This window comes from Leopardus geoffroyi, chromosome C1 (assembly GCF_018350155.1).
Source record: "Leopardus geoffroyi isolate Oge1 chromosome C1, O.geoffroyi_Oge1_pat1.0, whole genome shotgun sequence".
NCBI lineage: Eukaryota > Metazoa > Chordata > Mammalia > Carnivora > Felidae > Leopardus > Leopardus geoffroyi.
The window spans coordinates 11,689,000-11,706,077 of record NC_059328.1 but is presented as its reverse complement, the minus strand read 5'-3'; the positions used below and the strand labels follow the sequence as shown (position 1 = coordinate 11,706,077).

At 60.4% G+C, this 17,078-nt stretch overlaps 1 protein-coding gene across 2 annotated transcripts; it reads right to left on the bottom strand.

The window, feature by feature from the left end:
• Positions 1–192: 192 nt before the first annotated feature.
• Positions 193–12,708, bottom strand: LOC123597245 (chloride channel protein ClC-Ka). Of its 2 annotated transcripts, none has more exons than XM_045475781.1 (20): positions 12,643–12,708; positions 11,962–12,068; positions 11,117–11,245; positions 10,196–10,324; positions 9,455–9,594; positions 8,824–8,901; positions 8,646–8,724; positions 7,989–8,114; positions 7,614–7,698; positions 7,418–7,519; positions 6,748–6,832; positions 6,317–6,490; positions 5,795–5,864; positions 5,515–5,625; positions 4,960–5,173; positions 3,927–4,060; positions 2,060–2,148; positions 1,844–1,927; positions 990–1,076; positions 193–640 (listed from the first exon to the last, which is right to left on the bottom strand). In XM_045475781.1, exons 2-20 carry the CDS (start codon positions 12,059–12,061, stop codon positions 593–595), a joined length of 2,064 nt encoding a protein of 687 aa, XP_045331737.1. In that variant the 5' UTR covers positions 12,062–12,068; positions 12,643–12,708; the 3' UTR covers positions 193–592. The 2 variants fall into 2 exon arrangements, with proteins under 2 accessions (XP_045331737.1, XP_045331738.1); XM_045475782.1 differs by having other exon boundaries at positions 1,844–1,924.
• Positions 12,709–17,078: the final 4,370 nt, after the last annotated feature.

Below are 17,078 nucleotides of genomic sequence, written 5' to 3'. Positions count from 1 at the left end.
TTCTTATTCGTGAGGACAAGCGTCATAAGACCTGGTGAGGGACCTGCTCTCCTGCTTATTTAGGAGCAGTGGGAGGCCAGGAACCCAGGCCTGCGATGCCCACAGGTGGCCACCAGGGGGCCCCCAAGAGCTCGCTCAGGGCCCGCACAGGTACGTCAACGCCCTTGGAGCTGAGGTGAGGGGGTCTGCAGCTCTGGGAATCGGCTTTATTTTTCTCAGGAGCCTCTGGTTGGGAGTCCTACAACCCCCAGAGGGCCTCTGTACCTGCCCTTGGTGACCGCATACACCCCTGTCTTCATTGTAAATTTGGTGACTTTTCGACGAGCACCCACTGTCCGCTGGTTTTCTGCGGTCTCCATTTCTGCTCTGTCCAGGGTGGAACTTGTCCCTTAAGGCATATAGTGCTTGTGTCACCCAGGATGGACCATGGTGACCGTGGGGCCCTCTTTGGTGCTAGGTCAGAGCTGCCCGCTACACTGAGCAGTTGAGCTGGGCCGGAGGTGTGCCGTGATGGGGGAAGAGAGGCAGGGTCCCTGCCCAACCTCCTTCACCACGGCAGCTGAGGCGCCCTGTTTCGTCTTGCCAGGCTGGCTCACTTTGGGGCTGGTGGGTTTGTCAGGCTGGAAATTGCTTTCTTCAACTAGAACAGAGAAAGAGGGGTTGGGGGGAGGGAGGATGTAGAAGAGGCTAAGAGTGGGGGTTCCAGTATTACCTGACTCTGCTCGGGGTTGATTCTGGGGTGAACGTTGAAGCCAGTGCCCCCCGCCCCCCACCACTGCACAGATGGAACCATTGAGGTCCAGAGAATGGCAAGACTGGCCACTGGCCACAAAACAGCGGCCAGCCACTCTGGGCCAAGAAGTGAGGCTCATCAGAATCCGGTGAGACACCTCTAAATTTAGATGGGAGGATACTGGTGCCCCCCCTTGCCTCCCCAGCCTGCTAGAGCATGGCTCCTCTGCCTTGCTCCGCCCCTGGGGCCCTCGTACCTCCACCCAAGACACGGAGCCTACAGCTCTGCCCCGGGACGTCACAGGGAGGGACCGAAGGTTCAGCAGCTCGAAGAGGTTGTGTGCCTGGAGGAGGGGTTGTTAGGAAACATTGGAGGACATGTGCTCAGCCCACCCCTCTAGCTTCAATCTCGCCCTGGCCTGGGGGCTGTGAGCTGAGGTGGAGCCCTGGCCAGGGCTCCGTCCCAGTGGTGCCCACCTGCCTGTCTCTGAGCCTGGGAAGGGTAGGGCGGCCGCGTGCATAGTGGTGGGTGGGAGACAGGACCCGGGCCTGCAATGTCCACCGTGACCACCAGAGGTCTCCAGAGTCCACATAAGGGACCAAGGGAAAGGACGGGTTTATTTAAAGGGATCCAGGATCATCCAGCAGCACAGAGGAACTGAGGCCTCCCGCAGGTCCCCAACCCCATGTGCCAGGCTCTGTTTTGCAGGGTGGGAGGGGATCAGCATTCAGAGTGATTAAGTAATGTGCCCAAGATCACACGAGGAGACTATAGCAGAGCTGAAACCGAGACCCATGTGTACCTTTATGCAAGGACACATTTTTAACTACTGTCTCTCTCCACCCAGAGGCTTCTGTTCCCCCAAGCTCTCCCTCTTCCCTTAGTCTCTGCGTCATCCCAAGAATCCTAGGAATAAAGGCTGGAGAGGACAAGGACTGCTGTGTCCATTCTGCAGATGAGGAAGCAGACCCAAGAGAAGGAGACAGAGCGTGCCAAGAAAGCTGGAGCCTAAGTTCCCTTCTTGGGCTCTTTCCCTCTATCCCACCGTCCTCGTCTGCCCGCATGCCCACATGCCCGCATGCCCCAACCCTCCCCACTGTCTCCCTCTACCTGGTGCAGGGAGGTCTCCGGAGACAGCTGCAGGGTCACTGGCTCCACGGGACAGCCCCCAGCCAAGATGTCCTGGAGACACTGCTGGGGATGGTGGAAAAATCACGGGGGGCCTGGGCCAGCCACCCCTTCCTCCAGGCCGGCCCCCTAGAACCACCTTTCCCAGAGGCCCCCTCCCCTCACTACCCTGCTGACCACTCCCCATCCTGTACTCACCTGGTGTCCTGGAGCCCAGGAAGGTGGCTCAGCCTGGAGGGCCTGCACCAGGTGGGCCCTTTCCATGGTGCCCACCAGTATCTGGGACTCTGCACAAGTGGAGAGGGAGAGAGCCACATCAGGAAGAAGGAACTTACATTTGCTGGGCACCGACTATGTGCCAAGAACTGTACTGGGCGTTCTCGTGTCTCTCAGGAACCTACAGCAGCCTATGGGTCAGGAACTATTACCACTCATTTTACAGAAGAGGAAGCTGAGGCTCAGAGGCACAGAGAGGTTGATTGTCTTGCCCAAGGCCACTCAGCTTTTGATGTGGAGGCCTGGTGGTTGAGGGCAGCTGGGTGAGGCTGCCAGGGGGCCGGGAGGTTGCCTGCCCACCCTGACCGCCCCTGTGGCGGCGCCTCGAGGCAAGAGCAGGTTTGGGAGAACTAGCGTGAAGATATCTGTGCATCACGGCCGGGCTTTGCCCCTCATTTCCCACAGGAAATGCACCGTGTGCTGAGGGCTTGGCAAGCCTCACTCCAGGCCATGACTGGAGCGGGCACAGGTTTGAGGGGGCAGTCCTGGCAGTCTTCCTTCTTGTCAAGCAAAATTAAAACTTTACAGCTAGAAAAAACAAAAACAAAAACAAAAAAAAACTTTACCACCAGAAAAACAAAAAAACAAAAAACTTTACAACTAGAAAAAAAAAACAAAAACAACCTTTACAACTAGATAGGTAAATACTCTCCCTTTAAACAACAATAGCAACGACAACAATAACAATTAAAGCTGTGTCTTAGGTGAGCGCCAGGGTCCCACAACCTGCGCCTGTGCTCAGTGGGGGCTCTTTGCTTCCTGTGGCTCTAAGGGTAGAAATGGACTTTGTCTTGGAGACCAGTTCTGTCTTTGTTCCAGGAGGTGAAGCCTCTTAGGGGAGTCAGACATATGCAAGTATTTTCAAACGGGATATTTGGTGTATTCTGTGGGATAATGTTAAAGGTATCCCAGTTTGAGTGGGGAGAGGGCCTGGCATTTGGGGTGAGAACCTCCGACAACTCCATATTGCATTGGTCCCTATTTTCCAGGTAGGGAAACTGCAATTCTTAGAGCTTAAGGGGTTTGCCCAGGCTTCTGTTGCTCGTAAGTGACTTTATGGTCTCTTGGGGTGGGTATGGGGGTGACCCATACAGTTGTGCAGGTTGCTTCCTGAACAAGGCACCCGCTGAAAGGATGAGTGGGCATCAAAATCCAGCTGTGCTGTGCTTGCCAAGTGTGTACCTTGCCTTGTTTGCACATATGGGCTGGCGGTGGCCCGAGTGGACATAGCTGCCTCCCCCCGGCGTGTCTTTCCCACTCTTCCTGTACTTGTCCCCGTGGGAAATGATGCTCTAGCTAGATCCTTCGCCAAGATTCAGCTCGTGTGTCTTTTAACAAAGGTGCCCATCCGTTTTTCTCCAAAGAGATGTCTTTCTCATGGCAAAGGGTTTCAAGAGAGGTGACTAAGCCAGGGAATGCTTGAAGGGGAGACCCTGGTAGTGTTCCCATCGTTTTATCCCCGCTCCCAAGCACACGAGGACTGGTTTCTAAAATTCCTAAAGGTATCCACAGAGTGCCTTACAAGCCCCCTCTCGTCTCTCATTTAAACATGTCAACCACCCCAAGTAGGGCGGTTGCTATCTCCATTTTACCAGTGAGGAAACCGAGGCTCAAAGAGGTGAAGTGACCCACCTGAGGTCACACAGTTGTAGAGAGAAGATTCAGATTCGGGTGCCTGACAGGTCCCATGCCCTGCTTTCCCTTTCCTGGACCTGAGCCCCCAAGGCTGAAGAGAAAGGTCGAGGGAATGTCCCCTCCCCACCCGCGCTCCCCCCTTCCTGCCGGGCACCTGTGCTTTCCACCAGGAGGTACTTGGCCATGTCCGTGGAGGTCACGACCTTGACCACTTCCTCCAGCGGTGTGTCCTTGGCCACCGTGGTGATGGTAGCGTCCATGAAGTGCTCCACAGTCACACGGTGAGAGCTGAAGGCAGAAGGGCGCTCCCTTCAGGTCCTGGAGTGGCAGGATATCCAGACCCCAGGACGAGGCAGGGGTACCTGGTTCTTGGCTGTGGGCAGGCGCTGAGACACTCCTAGGATGAGCAACTAGGGTGGGGAGGAACTTGGCAGAACCCCAAGGTGGGGAGGAACCTGGGGACCGGCTCACCTATGGCCTGACTCTGGATTCCTAGCTCTCAAACCCCTGGGTCCCCGCCCAGACTGTCTCTGCTTTGGTCTGTTTTACTCGGAAGCCTTCCCTGAAAAATTTCATTTGAAGGAAAGTTTTATGGCAAAATGAAAAAAAGGCTTTAAAATTTGAAAATCACTGGAGTAGCCACCCCCGTTTTACAGATGGAGAAACTGAGGTCCGGAGCAAGGTGGCAGCTTGCACACGTTGGGAGCTGGGCCTTGGGTCTCAGAGACTCTCAGTCCTGCTTCTCTGGGAACAGAGGCTGCCATGTGAGGACCTCAAAGCCTGATTCCAGCCCCCTGTGTCCCAGTCAGGACAGCAGAGCAGGAGTGGGAGAGAGGAGGGGACCTCCCAGATCTGGTGCCGATTCTCCGTGGGACGCGAGCAAGACAAGGCATCTCTCTGAGCGCCAGTTTCCAGCAAATCGGCAATCTCTGTCCTACCGTCATGAGGACAGACTGATGGCTAATGAGACGCAGAGGCCCAGGAGGCCAAGGACTTGCCCAAGGTCATGCAGGGAGCTGGAGAGAGTGGGGACGAGGTGGCTGTGTGTTGGCCTCTTCCATACCACCCAGGCCCAAGGTCAGCCACAGTGAGGGTTTTGTGGGTTTTTTTTTTTGGAGGTGGGGCCTCACCCCAGCCCACCCAGACCCATCACCCCCATCAACCAGCCCAAAGTGGGCACCTCTCACCTGATTTTCCGACCTCGGATCCACGGAAGGTATGGCAGCTTCTTGACAATGATGGTGCCGTCATAGAAGGAAGGCTGGAAGCTCTGGGCGATGGCGTTCGCTGCCAGCACGGCCATCAACACCGGCAACGCGTGCACTATCTGGCCGGTCAGCTCGAAGGCCAGCAGCGCCGTGGAGATGGTGTGGGTCACAGCCCCTGAGAAGGCCGCAGCCCCTGCAGGGGGCAGACCCAGGGCGGGGCGGCTCAGGCCAGGGGCCAGCCTCGTGCAGAGCGCAGAGCCACCCGGGGCTAAGGCCACATGCTAGACGGCAGCTGTCCAGAGGCCACACGCTGGAGATGCCCCGGTGGCTGGGCTCGGTGAGGAGGAGCGTGGTAAAGGAGAGTGTGGGGCACCAGGGACAAGACGGGAGCCAGAGAGAGTCACCGGGGCTCAGAGAGGGGGCTCACAGGAGGCACAGTGACCGCCCCATGCCCCGCAGAACCACCGGCTGACCCCCCAGGTCCAGCCCAGCTCCGTCATGTCTCCCCGCCCAGGGGGGACTCAGCACACTCACCTGCCAGGGCGTACCCTCCAGGCATAATGGGGTTGGTGACCCCTCCGGCCACGATGCCCTCAGGGAAGGCAACAGCCAGGGCCTCCCCGATGAGGCGCCCGATGGCAGCTCCTGGCCACAGACAGCAGGGGGAGGGGGAGCCAGGCTGACCCGGCTCCCACAGCCCTCCGTTCCTGGGGACCAGCCTCAGTACCCTCGGAGGAGGGAGGGGAGGGGCCAAGAGCCACAGCCCTGCCCCAGTAACCCTGAACCTCTCAGACCCTCAGAACCCCAGACTCACCGAAGATGAATATGGGCATGAAGTAGCCGGCAGGCATGGGGATTGTGGTGGCCAGAATCAGCATCCAGAACTGTGGGCGGTGGGAACCCAGCAGGGCAGAGGTTAGGGGCAACCGGACAGGAGTGGGCGAGAAGAGGGAATAGATGGGGGGACAGGGGAGTGTCCCGGGGGGAAGGGGGTCGCGCAGGCACACGCCCCCATCGCCGGTGTCTGACGTTGACCAGGAAGGCGCTGACCGAGGGCAGGAAACCCGTCCTGACAAAGTGCCTACTGTGTGCCTGGCACCGTGCCGAGGGCTTTCCTCTCTTCCTTCTCAACCTTCCCTCCGAGGCCGACACAGCAACCGTTTTAAAGACGAGGCAACCGAGGCTCAGAGAACTGAAGCAACTTGGCCAGAGTCGCACAGCTGGCGGGAGTCAGATCAGGCGGGCCGGGTGGAAGAGGCCCAGGCCACCGGCGAGCATCCCCCTCCCAGGCTGGTCTCCACTCTGTGCGCTCCCCTGGGGGCCCCCTGGCACCCACCTTCATAACCAGGAAGAAGGCGAGGGTCCCAAAGATGGTGAACCGTGGGTGGTACCACTCGAACCACAGGTTCTGGGGGTCGAGCTCCTCAGGCCAGGGCGGGGATGAGTTCCGGGTCATCAGCGCCCACGAGTTGTTGTCGAACAGTGACTCCAGATGCTGCTTCATGGACAGCTGGTGCGGGGGACAGGTCGGTGAGGGGGCTGGGGGGCCCCTTCCTGCCACCCCCCTGCCCTGCCCCTGCCCCGAGTCTTCCTCTGCCCTGTCCCGCCTCAGGAAGGGCTCTGACGTCCCAGAGCTGTGGTGTCCTCGTCTGGAACTCGAGGATGACCCACAGGCTTCCCCTTACGGGTGTGGTGGGGATTACACGAGATGACGGGCACAAAGTGGGTGACGGATGGCGGGGGGGTTCCCAGCCCTGCACCCCTTACCCGAGAAGCGATGAAGCGGCCCACGCCAGGGGGGTAGGTGACGGAAGCAAGAACCAAGGCGGCCAGGGCGGAATACAGAGGCTTGCTGTGGGGTGGGGGTGGAGGGGGCGGGTAAGCTCCAGTGCTGGCCCCCCTCTTCCCTCACCCCCCGGGAAGGGGAAAAAGACAAGAGCGGGCCCCACCACCACCCTGGGGGCCGGATCCACTCCGGGGGAGGAACCCTGTGGGGGTCAGCCCCACCCCACCCAGACGGAACTCCCATCAGGCCACGGGGGCCACGCGTGGCGGGCCTCGGGCAGAGGAGGCGGACTCTGAGATGCCAATGCCAGGGGGCGGGCAAGGTTTGGGGAGGAGAGGGGCTCAGTTAGCCCTTCCGGCTCCATGGGAAAGTGGGCCTTCCGTGGGGGGTGCAAACTCAGTGACAGAGTGAGGGATTGGTAGCCCAGCAAGCTGGGGGTGGTGGAGGGGTGGCTGAGGGGACCCGGAGAGGGGCTGTTAGGAGGGAACCAGGGCTCCATAAGTGGCGGGTGGGCTAGGAAGGTTTGGGGGGCTCTGTAGGAGGACGACAGTACAGAGGGCAAGGCTCTCTATAAAACAGATCAGGAGGCTGAGAGTAGGGGCCAGGGGGTTGCTCCCCCTGAGAGGTCCCCAGTCCCTGCCCAGAGCCTACCTGGTGGCCAGCAGTTTGGAGGTGACCCGGTTGGTCTTGACAAAACCAAGGAATGTTCGCTGACAGAAGAGGTAAGCGCAGCTCAGGATGCCGCAGATGGCCCTGGGGAGGGGAGGGGAGTTCTGGAGCCCCAGCCCGGAAACAGGGTGGCAGTTCAGGCCTGGGGGGGGGCCCCCAGTGGGGGGCACTCACTCACCCCAGGGCCACAAAAAAGAAGATCTCTGGCAGGTCGAAGGGGACATCCACCCTGAAATTGGTCTTGTAGAGGGAGGTGATGGTCTCTGGGGAAGGAGGGGAATGATCAGGGACCACGCTCCTACCCCAAACAGGGGTAGGGGGTCGTGCCAAGTCCTGCCCCCACGAAGTACCCTTTCCTGGCATTCAAGGCCCCAACAACCAGCCTTTGCCTCTTTGCTCACTGTGCCATCTTGTACTCTCAGGGCCCCCATCCTTCATGCCCAGTACAGGTCAGGAAGGAGAGGGGAGAGGGAGAAGAGAGGGAAAGAGGGGAGGGGGGGAAGGGACGAGGAGGGAGCCGGGCCTGGGGTCAGGTGGTCTGATGGGGACTCACCCTGCTCGCTGTTGAAGACTGCCAGGAGGCGGAACATGAAGGCCCCGCAGGTGGCAGCGAAGAAGCCCCTCCAGTAATCCCAGACAGAGAAGTGGGAAGACATGACCTCGATGCTGAACAGGACGCCTGAAGGTGATGCTGAGCTTAGAGCCCCACCCCCACCCATCCCAGCACCCTGACCCCTCCTGTCCTGCTCTCCTCTCTCCTTCAGGCCTGCCCTCTCTCTTCGGTCCTGACCTGAAGTGAGGGAGGGCAGGCAGGAGCCCAGGGAAGACGCCTGTGTGTGCCCTCCTGGGCCATCTCAATCCCTCCAATAGCCCTAGGGGCTGGGGCCATTATGGTCCCCATTTTATAGACAAGGAGGTGAGTCTCAGAGGGCTGACCCCACCAGCCCAGGGTCACGCAGGGAAGCTGGATTTCAAACCCGGGTCTGCCTGGCGTAACCCTGAAGTGTCTCAATAAACACGTCCACCTCACCCAGGGGTGGCCGTGCCCTCAAAAGTCTGCTGTAAGAACCAAGATCTCAGCTGGCCCCCATCCCTCCTGCGGGTCCCTCAGCTGGACACAGGAGTGAAGGGATCAGTCCACAGCGGTAGGGGACAGGAGCGGTGTGTGGGGGCCCCGGGGTGCAGGGAGGGGTGCGAGGGAGGGTCTCACCGCTGAAGGGCGCTGCAAACACTGTGGCCACACCCACCGCGGCCGCTGCCACCAGCATCTCGTTCTGCTTGTTCTTGTTCTGTGCGAGAGGGGATGGGGGGAGTCCGGGGCTCGGAGTCAGCCCCCACCCTCCCCTCCTCCTCGTCCCTCCAAGGACGGCCCTCCCTGACTCCCTTACCTCAGGCTCCCCAATGGCCTTGGTGTGCACACGGCCCAGGTAGGCAGCGATCATCACAGACAGGTGCACGAAGGGGCCCTGCCAAAGGGGGGGGGGGGGGGGGGGGGGGCGTGGGCACAGGGGCGGGGCTTGCCTCTGGTGGGGGGCGTGTCAGAGCCCTAGCCCCGCCCCCTCGGGGCCCGGGGTTGGGGGAAGCGGGGGGGGGGGGGGGGGCGCGTGGGCACAGGGGTGGGGCTTGCCTCTGGTGAGGGGGCGTGTCAGAGCCCTAGCCCCTCCCCCTCGGGGCCCAGGGTTGGGGGAAGCGGGGGGGGGGGGGGCGGTGCGTGGGCACAGGGGCGGGGCTTGCCTCTGGTGAGGGGGGCGTGTCAGAGCCCTAGCCCCTCCCCCTCGGGGCCCGGGGTTGGGGGGAGGGGGGGGCGCAGAGAGAGCCTCATCCAGGCCCGCATGGATACCCGTCCAGACCCTTCTTCGTTTCCCGGTTCTTTTGTCACACGTCTCCTCCCCAAGACTGAGCCCCTGAAGGCAGGCATCGGCCTGAGTCCCCGCCTGAGTCCCCGCTGACCCGGCTTCTGTGGGGCCCTGGGGGGAAAGGCAGAGGGGGCGGGGCGGGGTGGGAATGCTCTGCCCATACCACTTTGCCCAGGAAAAGGGTGCTGCCAGTGGCTAGGGTGCAGGTAAGGCCCACGACCTTGGCCCCGAAGTTCTTAATATCCAGGTAGTCCTCCAACACCACGCCTGACAGAATAGTTTTCAGCTCTGGGATTCCAGAACCTTGGCAGGGGATGGACAGGGGGGCAAGAGGAGGCACAGTCTCCAGATTAGACTCTTAACACTTCACCCTGCGCAAAATGTTCCGCGCTGTGAGCCTGTCGGGTCCTCCAAAACCCTGAGTTGGGATTTGCAAATTCATTTGCAGAGGTGAGGGTCAGAGAGGGGGACGTGAGCTGCCCGTATCGTTCCAGCTGAGCCTGGCGGACAGCTCTGGCAAGGTGGGGGGGACCCAGGACAGAAGCTCGGGCCACCCGCGGATGTGCCCCTGGAGCTCCCCAGCGCTGGCCTGGAGCTGGAGGCAGAGCTGAGAGGCCCTGGGGGAGCTGTGCCCCTCCTCCCTGGGGAACCCACCACCAGGGCTCCCCGTCACCACCCAGAAGAGCCCTAAGAAAGGAAGCAGAGCCAGCAGTGAGCCAAGAGTCCAGATCTGGCCTTCTCGCTGTGTGACTCTGGGGCAGTGACATGACTCCCCTGAGCCTGGCCTCCCTGGCTGTGAAATGGGGTCACTGCTTCCTGCCTCCCCCCATCAGAAGCCGCGAGGGACAGGAAAAGGCTTTGGCACGAGGCTCCGCGGTACAAAGCACACAGGCAAATGGCTCACCTCCAGAGAAGGATGTGATGCTCTGGCTGAAGCCAGAGGAGAAGGAGACCAGGGCCACAGGGTACACAGTCCAGGAGAGATACCGGAGCAGGTGGCTGTCCCCAATCTCCCGGTAGAGCCACTTGTGTGCTGGGGACACCCGGGAGTCAGGGAACCATCACAGCCCTCAGGTGTCCCCCGACCAGGAAGTGGAAGCTCAAAGAGGGGAGGCCTGGGGCCACCCAGGGAGCAGCAGATCCCCAAATGGAGGGAGACATAGGACCCTGGGTCTATATTCCAGTGTCGCCACTCCCTAGCTGAGTGACCTTGGGCAAGTAACTTAACCTCTGTGAGCCTCTGCTTCCCCATCTGTCAGATGGGCTAGCAGTGGGACTTCCCTCCCAAGGTCATTGTGAGAAAGCTCTCAGATGATGGCTGGGGCATATGCATAGCAGGTGCTCAGGAGAGCCCCTGAGCAAGTCCGCCAGAGGGGTGTTAGAACCTTCCTGCCCCCTTATCCCGGTTCCTGGGAGATCTCAGGGTGCAGGGAGCCTGCTGAGGCGTGGGAAAAGAAAGGTCTGTGTCTGGTAGCCTGAGCAAGTGCCCTTGCCCGGAGTTACTGAGCCAAGAGCAAGGAGGGAGGGAGGAGAAGAAACGGGGGCAGCAAGAACAGGTGGGCAGAAGCTCGGAGGACGAAGGGCTCTTGGGCACATCCGGGCCTCTCTTGCTCATCGTGCAGATGAGGAGACTGAGGCCCATAGAGAGACAGGAGCCTGCCCAGGGTTGCACAGCAAATCAAGAGCAGCGCCTGCACAGACCCAGGCCTCCTCCCTACCCGGAGCCTTCCTCCACCCGCGATGCACCTGGCGGCCCATGTGGCATCCCGAGAGCGTGCGTGGAAGCCTGTGTCCAGAGCAGGGGTGCGTGCCAGGGAGGGGTTACCTCTGACCACGCGCCCGATAGCGAAGTTCATGGCGTAGCTGATCAGGGCCATGAGCACCCCGAGGGTCATCAGGAAGTACCAGTCCTCCCCGACGCGGAACAGCTTCTGCTTCAGCCACTCCAGGCCCCCTGGGGCAGGGGCACTGGGTCATAGCCCGGGACAGGGGTGGGGCAAGCGTGGCCCCTTCCCTGGAGGCCTGCTCGGGCTCAGGGCAGGGAGGGCAGGGGCAGTGTGGGGCTGGGGCCATGTGGTCAAGCCCAGGGTAGCCCAGAAGGGGGTCTGCACACGAGGGGCAGAGCAGGAACTTGGACAAGTGAAGGTGGCCGCACAGTGGGCCCTGGCGGGGTACAGAGGCCTGGCACCCTCCCCACCCACCCCCCACCCACACTGGACACTCATGGAAGAATGATGGAGCAGCAGGGGGTGGGGAGTGTGTGCTGAGAGCCACAGCTTTCTCCAGTGTCTCCGCAGGACCCACAGCTTACAGAACACAAGGGGCTAGCAGGACCCCTCCATGTCTCCAGACCCGTGGGGCCATCCTACAGGCCGCACCGGTGTCAGACCAGGCAGCACCCACTGGGCCCGGAGCAAAGCCCCCAGTATAGCCATCAGGCCTTGGGACCTGCTCTCCCCAAAGGCAGACAACAGACATCTAGCACGTCTGACCCATAGGCAAAGGGACAGGCAGACAGATCCCTTCCCTCCCGGCCGCCCAGTGATTGTGGGCACATCAAGGCAGGGCAGCTCTTGGACTTCAAGGTGGGTGGGGGAGGTGGGGTCTGGGTAGGTAGGGGTGATGTCCTGAGGGGTCTTCGACAGGGAGAGGAAGGGACCTAGCTCTCACCTCGAATGCCTCTGCGGATGCGGGGACACGGGCCCCATAGCTCCTGAAGAGTCACAGGGCTCCCCGAGGAGCCCTCACGCAGCCCTACCAGCTCTTCCATCGGGTCCCTGAGCAGACAGACAGACAGACCCTTGGTAAGCTGCTCCAGTGGCTTTACCCTGCCACTTGGCCCTTCCAATGCCCCTACTTCCCAGATAAAAAGGAAAAACATTTTCCTGTTTGCATGTGTGTGCATGTGTGCGTGTGTGTGTGTGAAGTTACCAGGAGGGGACATAGGTCTGCTGTGCCCTCATCACTAAGGGGGTGCCACCGAGGATGCGGGGTGGGGACCCACGTTGATCAAGGCAGGACCCCAAGCCTCAGAACTCCCTTCTCCTGCTGTGGACACAGCTCCTGCTGGGCTCCTTCCACTGCTCAGAGCAATCTCCTTGCCCCGCGGAGTCACTCACTCTGTGGGGTCCCCAGGGGCTACTCTGACTCCCCCTGCCCATCCCTGAGCCCCCCCCCCCCTCCTCTGCTCAGGCCACAGAGGCAGGTAAACCGCAGGCGCTGAAGGAAAGCCCGTGAGGATTGAAACGAGGTCCTGGCCCCCTGCCCCCCAGCCTCCTGCCCCAGCCCGACCTGCCCTGGCCCAGCTTCCACCCAACCCAGGCCCCGGCTCCACACCCAGCAGCCCCTCACCTCTGTCCGTTGGCCCTGCTGCGGCCCCAGCCAGCCCTCCTCTGACAGAGACACTTCTGCCTGCAGCCCAGATGCACCTGAGCAGGTCTGCGCTCCACCAATCAACATCCTAGGCCCCCCTCCCTCCCCGCCCTGCCCGGGTTTACCGTGGCCATTAAGAATGTCCTTGACAAACCAACCAGAACTGCCCAGGCCGGTTGAGCCGAGCAGGCCAGAGCGGCCAAGGGGGACCAGGAGCAGGAGCTTCCCAAAACCCAGGACAGCCACACGGAGGGTGGCACTCAAGCACGCTGCAGGTGCCTGCTGTGGCTGGGGGACATGGGAGAGAGAAACTCCTGCACACCAGCAGGACAGGGAGGGGTCATCTGTGGGGGCTGAGGGTCAGGGCCCTGGATTCTCAGATCGGGGCATGGAAAGGGTTTAGAAAAGCAGAGAAGAGGGGCGCCTGGGTGGCTCAGTCGGTTAAGTATCCGACTCCTGATTGGGGCTCAGGTCATGATCTCATGGTTCGGTTGGTGAGATTGAGCCCCGCGTCAGGCTTGAGGCTGACAACATGGAACCTGCTTGGGATTCTCCCTCTGCCCCTCCCCCACTCGCTCTCCTCTTTCTCTCTCTCTCTCTCAAAATAAGTAAATAAACTCAAAGAAGCAGCAGCAGCAGAAGCAGCAACAGCAGAGAAGGGAGAGGGGAGAAAGCCAGTGGAGCTGGAGGAAGACCTTGGGCAAAGGCGAGGGGCCCCATCGCTGCTGTCCCCTGGATGTGTGCCAGGCTCTGTGCTCAACCCTCCCCCAAATCCGTGAGCACTCACAGAAACCCAACGAGGTGGGAGGTATTATCCCATTTTAAAGAAATTGGAGTCTCTGGGGGGTGATGCTTCTGCTCCAAGGTCACAGACACCGAGGGCAGAGCCGGAATTCCCAACCAGGTTGGTCAAACTCCAGCCCCCACACTCTCCACTGCCCACCTTCCTCGGAGATCGGGGGTTGGGGACAGACCTACAAGCTGGAGCAGGGGCAGCGATTTGGGGCACCACAGACCCCCGAGGCCTGGGGAGGAACTTGAACTTGATCCTCACATCCGGCCCTTCTGGTCTCAGAAAACCGCCCTCTCAAACTATAATGCTGAGTGAAAGCCACAGACGGTCCCACCCCAGCAGAGGGTAGGAGTGAGGGCACGAGGGACGTGGTGAGGGAACAAGGTTATGTGCCTGCGGCATGCCAGGCCCTTCATGTTTGCAACACTGTTCATCCTCCCACGGCCTTATGAATCAAGGGCGGTATCACCATTTCACAGCCTCTGATCGAGGATCAGAGAGGTGCCAGCACGTGTCTAAAGTCACACAGCAGAGGCTGAACCCAGCCCTAGACTGCCTGGCTTCCTCCCTCCCCGGAGTTCCTTCAGTCCCTGTGGCTTTAATCAGCCAGGGCAAGGGTTTGAGCACAAAGCAATAGATTTGGGTCTGATGCCGCTTTTGGAAAGATTTGGGCAAGAGATTTGGGGTAACTGCCCTCCCTCCCCCCCCCCCCCCCCCCGCCAAAGCTCCTCTGTGAAAATCGTCATGGCCCTTCCGTGACGTGTTAAAATCCTGGCACCCTGAGCTGCTCTCTGCCCCCGGATGCCTGGCCAAGTCCATCCAAAGTAGGAGCGCGTGTGCCTGTCGTGGGAGGTGGTGGGAGGTGGGGTGCGGGCTTGTTGTTCTGCCTGGACCTGGTGGGCCTGGGCCCGCTGTCACCTTGCTGCCACAACCTGCTGACTGTGTACAGTAACAGGAAAACTGTTGAATAGGCTACAATCCCACAGCCGGCATCGGCCGGGCCAGCCTCACCTCCCAGCCCTGGGAGCACCAGGAAGCTGGGGAAAGGGCAGCAAAGTCCCTCCAAAAGGCATTTTCCTGCGTCATGTCCCAGCAGCAGGCGGGGGGAAGAGCAGGCATGGTGCCAGAACAGCTCTGCCGCCCCCATTGGTCCCTCACCACTCGGAGCCTCGGTGTCATCTTCTGCCCCAGGAGGAGTCATGGGCGCAGGGGGCTCTCTCTGCCTCATTCATCATTGAGTCCCCCAGAGCCTAGAACGGTGTCCCCCACATAGTAGGTGTTCAATAAATACCTGCTGAGTGATGAGTGGTTTCCAAACACAGGCCTGAGGGCTGGCTGTGTGGGAACAGATGGGAACAGATTCCTGGTCCCTTCCCAAGACCCCAAATCAGAATCTTGGCGCACAGAGGGAAGAGTCTGTGTTTGTCGAACGTTCCCCCCTGGATGGTTGGGATGCCCTGGTAGGTTTGGGATTCGAGGTTCTGGATCATCTCTGAAGTTCCTTCTATCCTTGTGATCTGGAGGGAGAGCATTGCCAGAGACAGGGGAATGGCCTTGATGACCTTTTGAGGTCCCCCCTGGCCACTGAAGTCAGTAGATCCAGTACATTCACGGGCGATGCCTCAGAGATAGGAGGAAGGGGAGGAGGAACGGTGGGCGGGGGTGGGTAACGAGATCTGAGGTCCAGGAGCAGTGACTCAGGCCCTCAGCACCATGACCGTATGTCTGCATTTAGCCACTGGCTCCTGTTCCCCTGGCGGGCGGCAGGCTTCTGGGCCCCCCACCCCCGCCCCTACCCTCTTTCCATCTCTGCCTCGTGCTGGTAACTTCCTGGCAGCCCTACTGGAACCCCTCGGACAGGACGGATGACACGGGCCCAGCAGTGATCTCCACCACAGTGACAGACCCCTCTCGCCCCAGCTGCCACTCAGCTCCCGGCTACACCCTGAGCCCTAGGCTGCCCCTGCTGCACATACCCCACCAGCAGCAATAATCACCCCTAGATGGAGCCCCCCCCACCTCCACAGATGATGTTTTGTGGGAGCCAAAGCAAAGGAAAACAGTCACCACCTTCAGGAGCCCCCAATCTGGTGGGAGAGAGGCAGACCCCTGCACCAGGGGAACCACCAGTCTGGTGGCGGGAGGTGGGGGGGTGAAAACACAGCAGAGAAGTCACAGCCCCAGGAAGACCATATCACAGTGCCAGGCGCTGGGGTGGGCATCTGGGCAAGGGCCCCTGTGTGGCTGCAGCAATCACAGAGGCCTTCATGGGGGAGGAGGAATCCGAGCTGGTCTGGGCAGGAAAGGCAGGATCTGGAGACAAGAACAGAAACCCCACACTGTAGCCTGGGCAGTGCCCATCCCCCCTCCCCCCCTCCCAGAATGGCCTCTCCTGCTTCACCTACTGGCCCTGCATGATGTCAGTCCTGGCTCGGCTGAGCCGTAGGTGGCCAGAGAGGGGTTTCTGGAGCTTCTGGGCTAGCCTGTCTCCATACACATACGGTCAGGTCACCCCAGCCTCCTAGAGGGCTTTGAATCAGACCCATCTGGCCAGCTCTGCCACTTACCCACGTGCAAGCCCCACCCTCTCCGCGAGGCTCCGCTTCCCTGCCTATAAAATGGGAACAGCACCTCTTTCCTGAGCCGTGGGGAAACCATATGGGGCCATGCTGGAAAGCTCACAACCGGGAGGCACTCCAGAAGTCAGAGCTAGAATAATGTCTTCGGGAATTCTCGTTTACCTCTAACCGAAACCCCGCCCACTGCGGTCCTCAGCATCTCCATTGAGCTGGAGGTCAAGTGAACAGTTCCCGGAATACAACATGATAGAACTTTTTTTTTTTTTTTTTTTTTTTTAAGCAGGGTTCATGCCCAGCACGGAGCCCAAAACAGGATTTGAACTCACGACCCTGAGATCAAGAGTAAGATGCTTAACTGACCGAGGCACGCAGGCACCCCAACCTTCTCATCTTTAAGGACAATTACCAAATTATCTGCCCTCCTCCCCTGAGTCCTAGCCCAACACCCCACCCCAGCCAAGGACCGCCAGCTTTCTCCTCTTGGGGCCCCAAAATGTCCTGAGAGTAGGGGGAGGGCAAGCATGGAATCTGGGTCCCCCTGGGAGCGGGCAGGGGGACAGCTGCACATTCTACTCCCCCCCAATCAAGGGCTGTCTCAGTCTTTCCTAAGAGACGGCTGTAAACATTATCTGCCCTGAGGGAAAGAGTCACCTCACACAAGGGTCCAACAGGTGGGGGTCCTTCACCTACCCCTACCTTCTCACCTTGCACCTCCTACTGTCCCCAGAGCCAGGGGCTCGGGGCCCCACCGCCCTGACTGCCCACCACCTAGATCCCCTCTTGCCAAAGACTGGGATGTTGGGGGAGGGGGGACAGGAAATAGAAAACCCTGTCCTCAAGCAGCTTGCAGTCTGATGGGGGAGGCACAGTCCTTAGAGAGCCCCAGGCCGATGGGGGCACACAGAGACTCAGAAGCACCACACCCACAAGGTCCTGGGGTGGGCACGGGGGGTCCGAGTGGCAAGGGGACAGATTGCCCCCAGCCCACTGCTGCGGAGGCCCCTGGGCTGGAGTTCTTGGCCTGGAATGCTGGGCTGTGAGCT

Coding starts and splice junctions, on each gene's coding strand:
- LOC123597245 (XM_045475781.1), bottom strand. CDS start 12,061: ATGGAAGAGCTGGTAGGGCTGCGTGAGGGCTCCTCGGGGAGCCCTGTG. Junction 6,491..6,747: donor GCCGCTTCATCGCTTCTCGG/GTAAGGGGTGCA, acceptor CCCCCGCACCAG/CTGTCCATGAAGCAGCATCT. Junction 5,626..5,794: donor CATGCCCATATTCATCTTCG/GTGAGTCTGGGG, acceptor GTCTGTGGCCAG/GAGCTGCCATCGGGCGCCTC.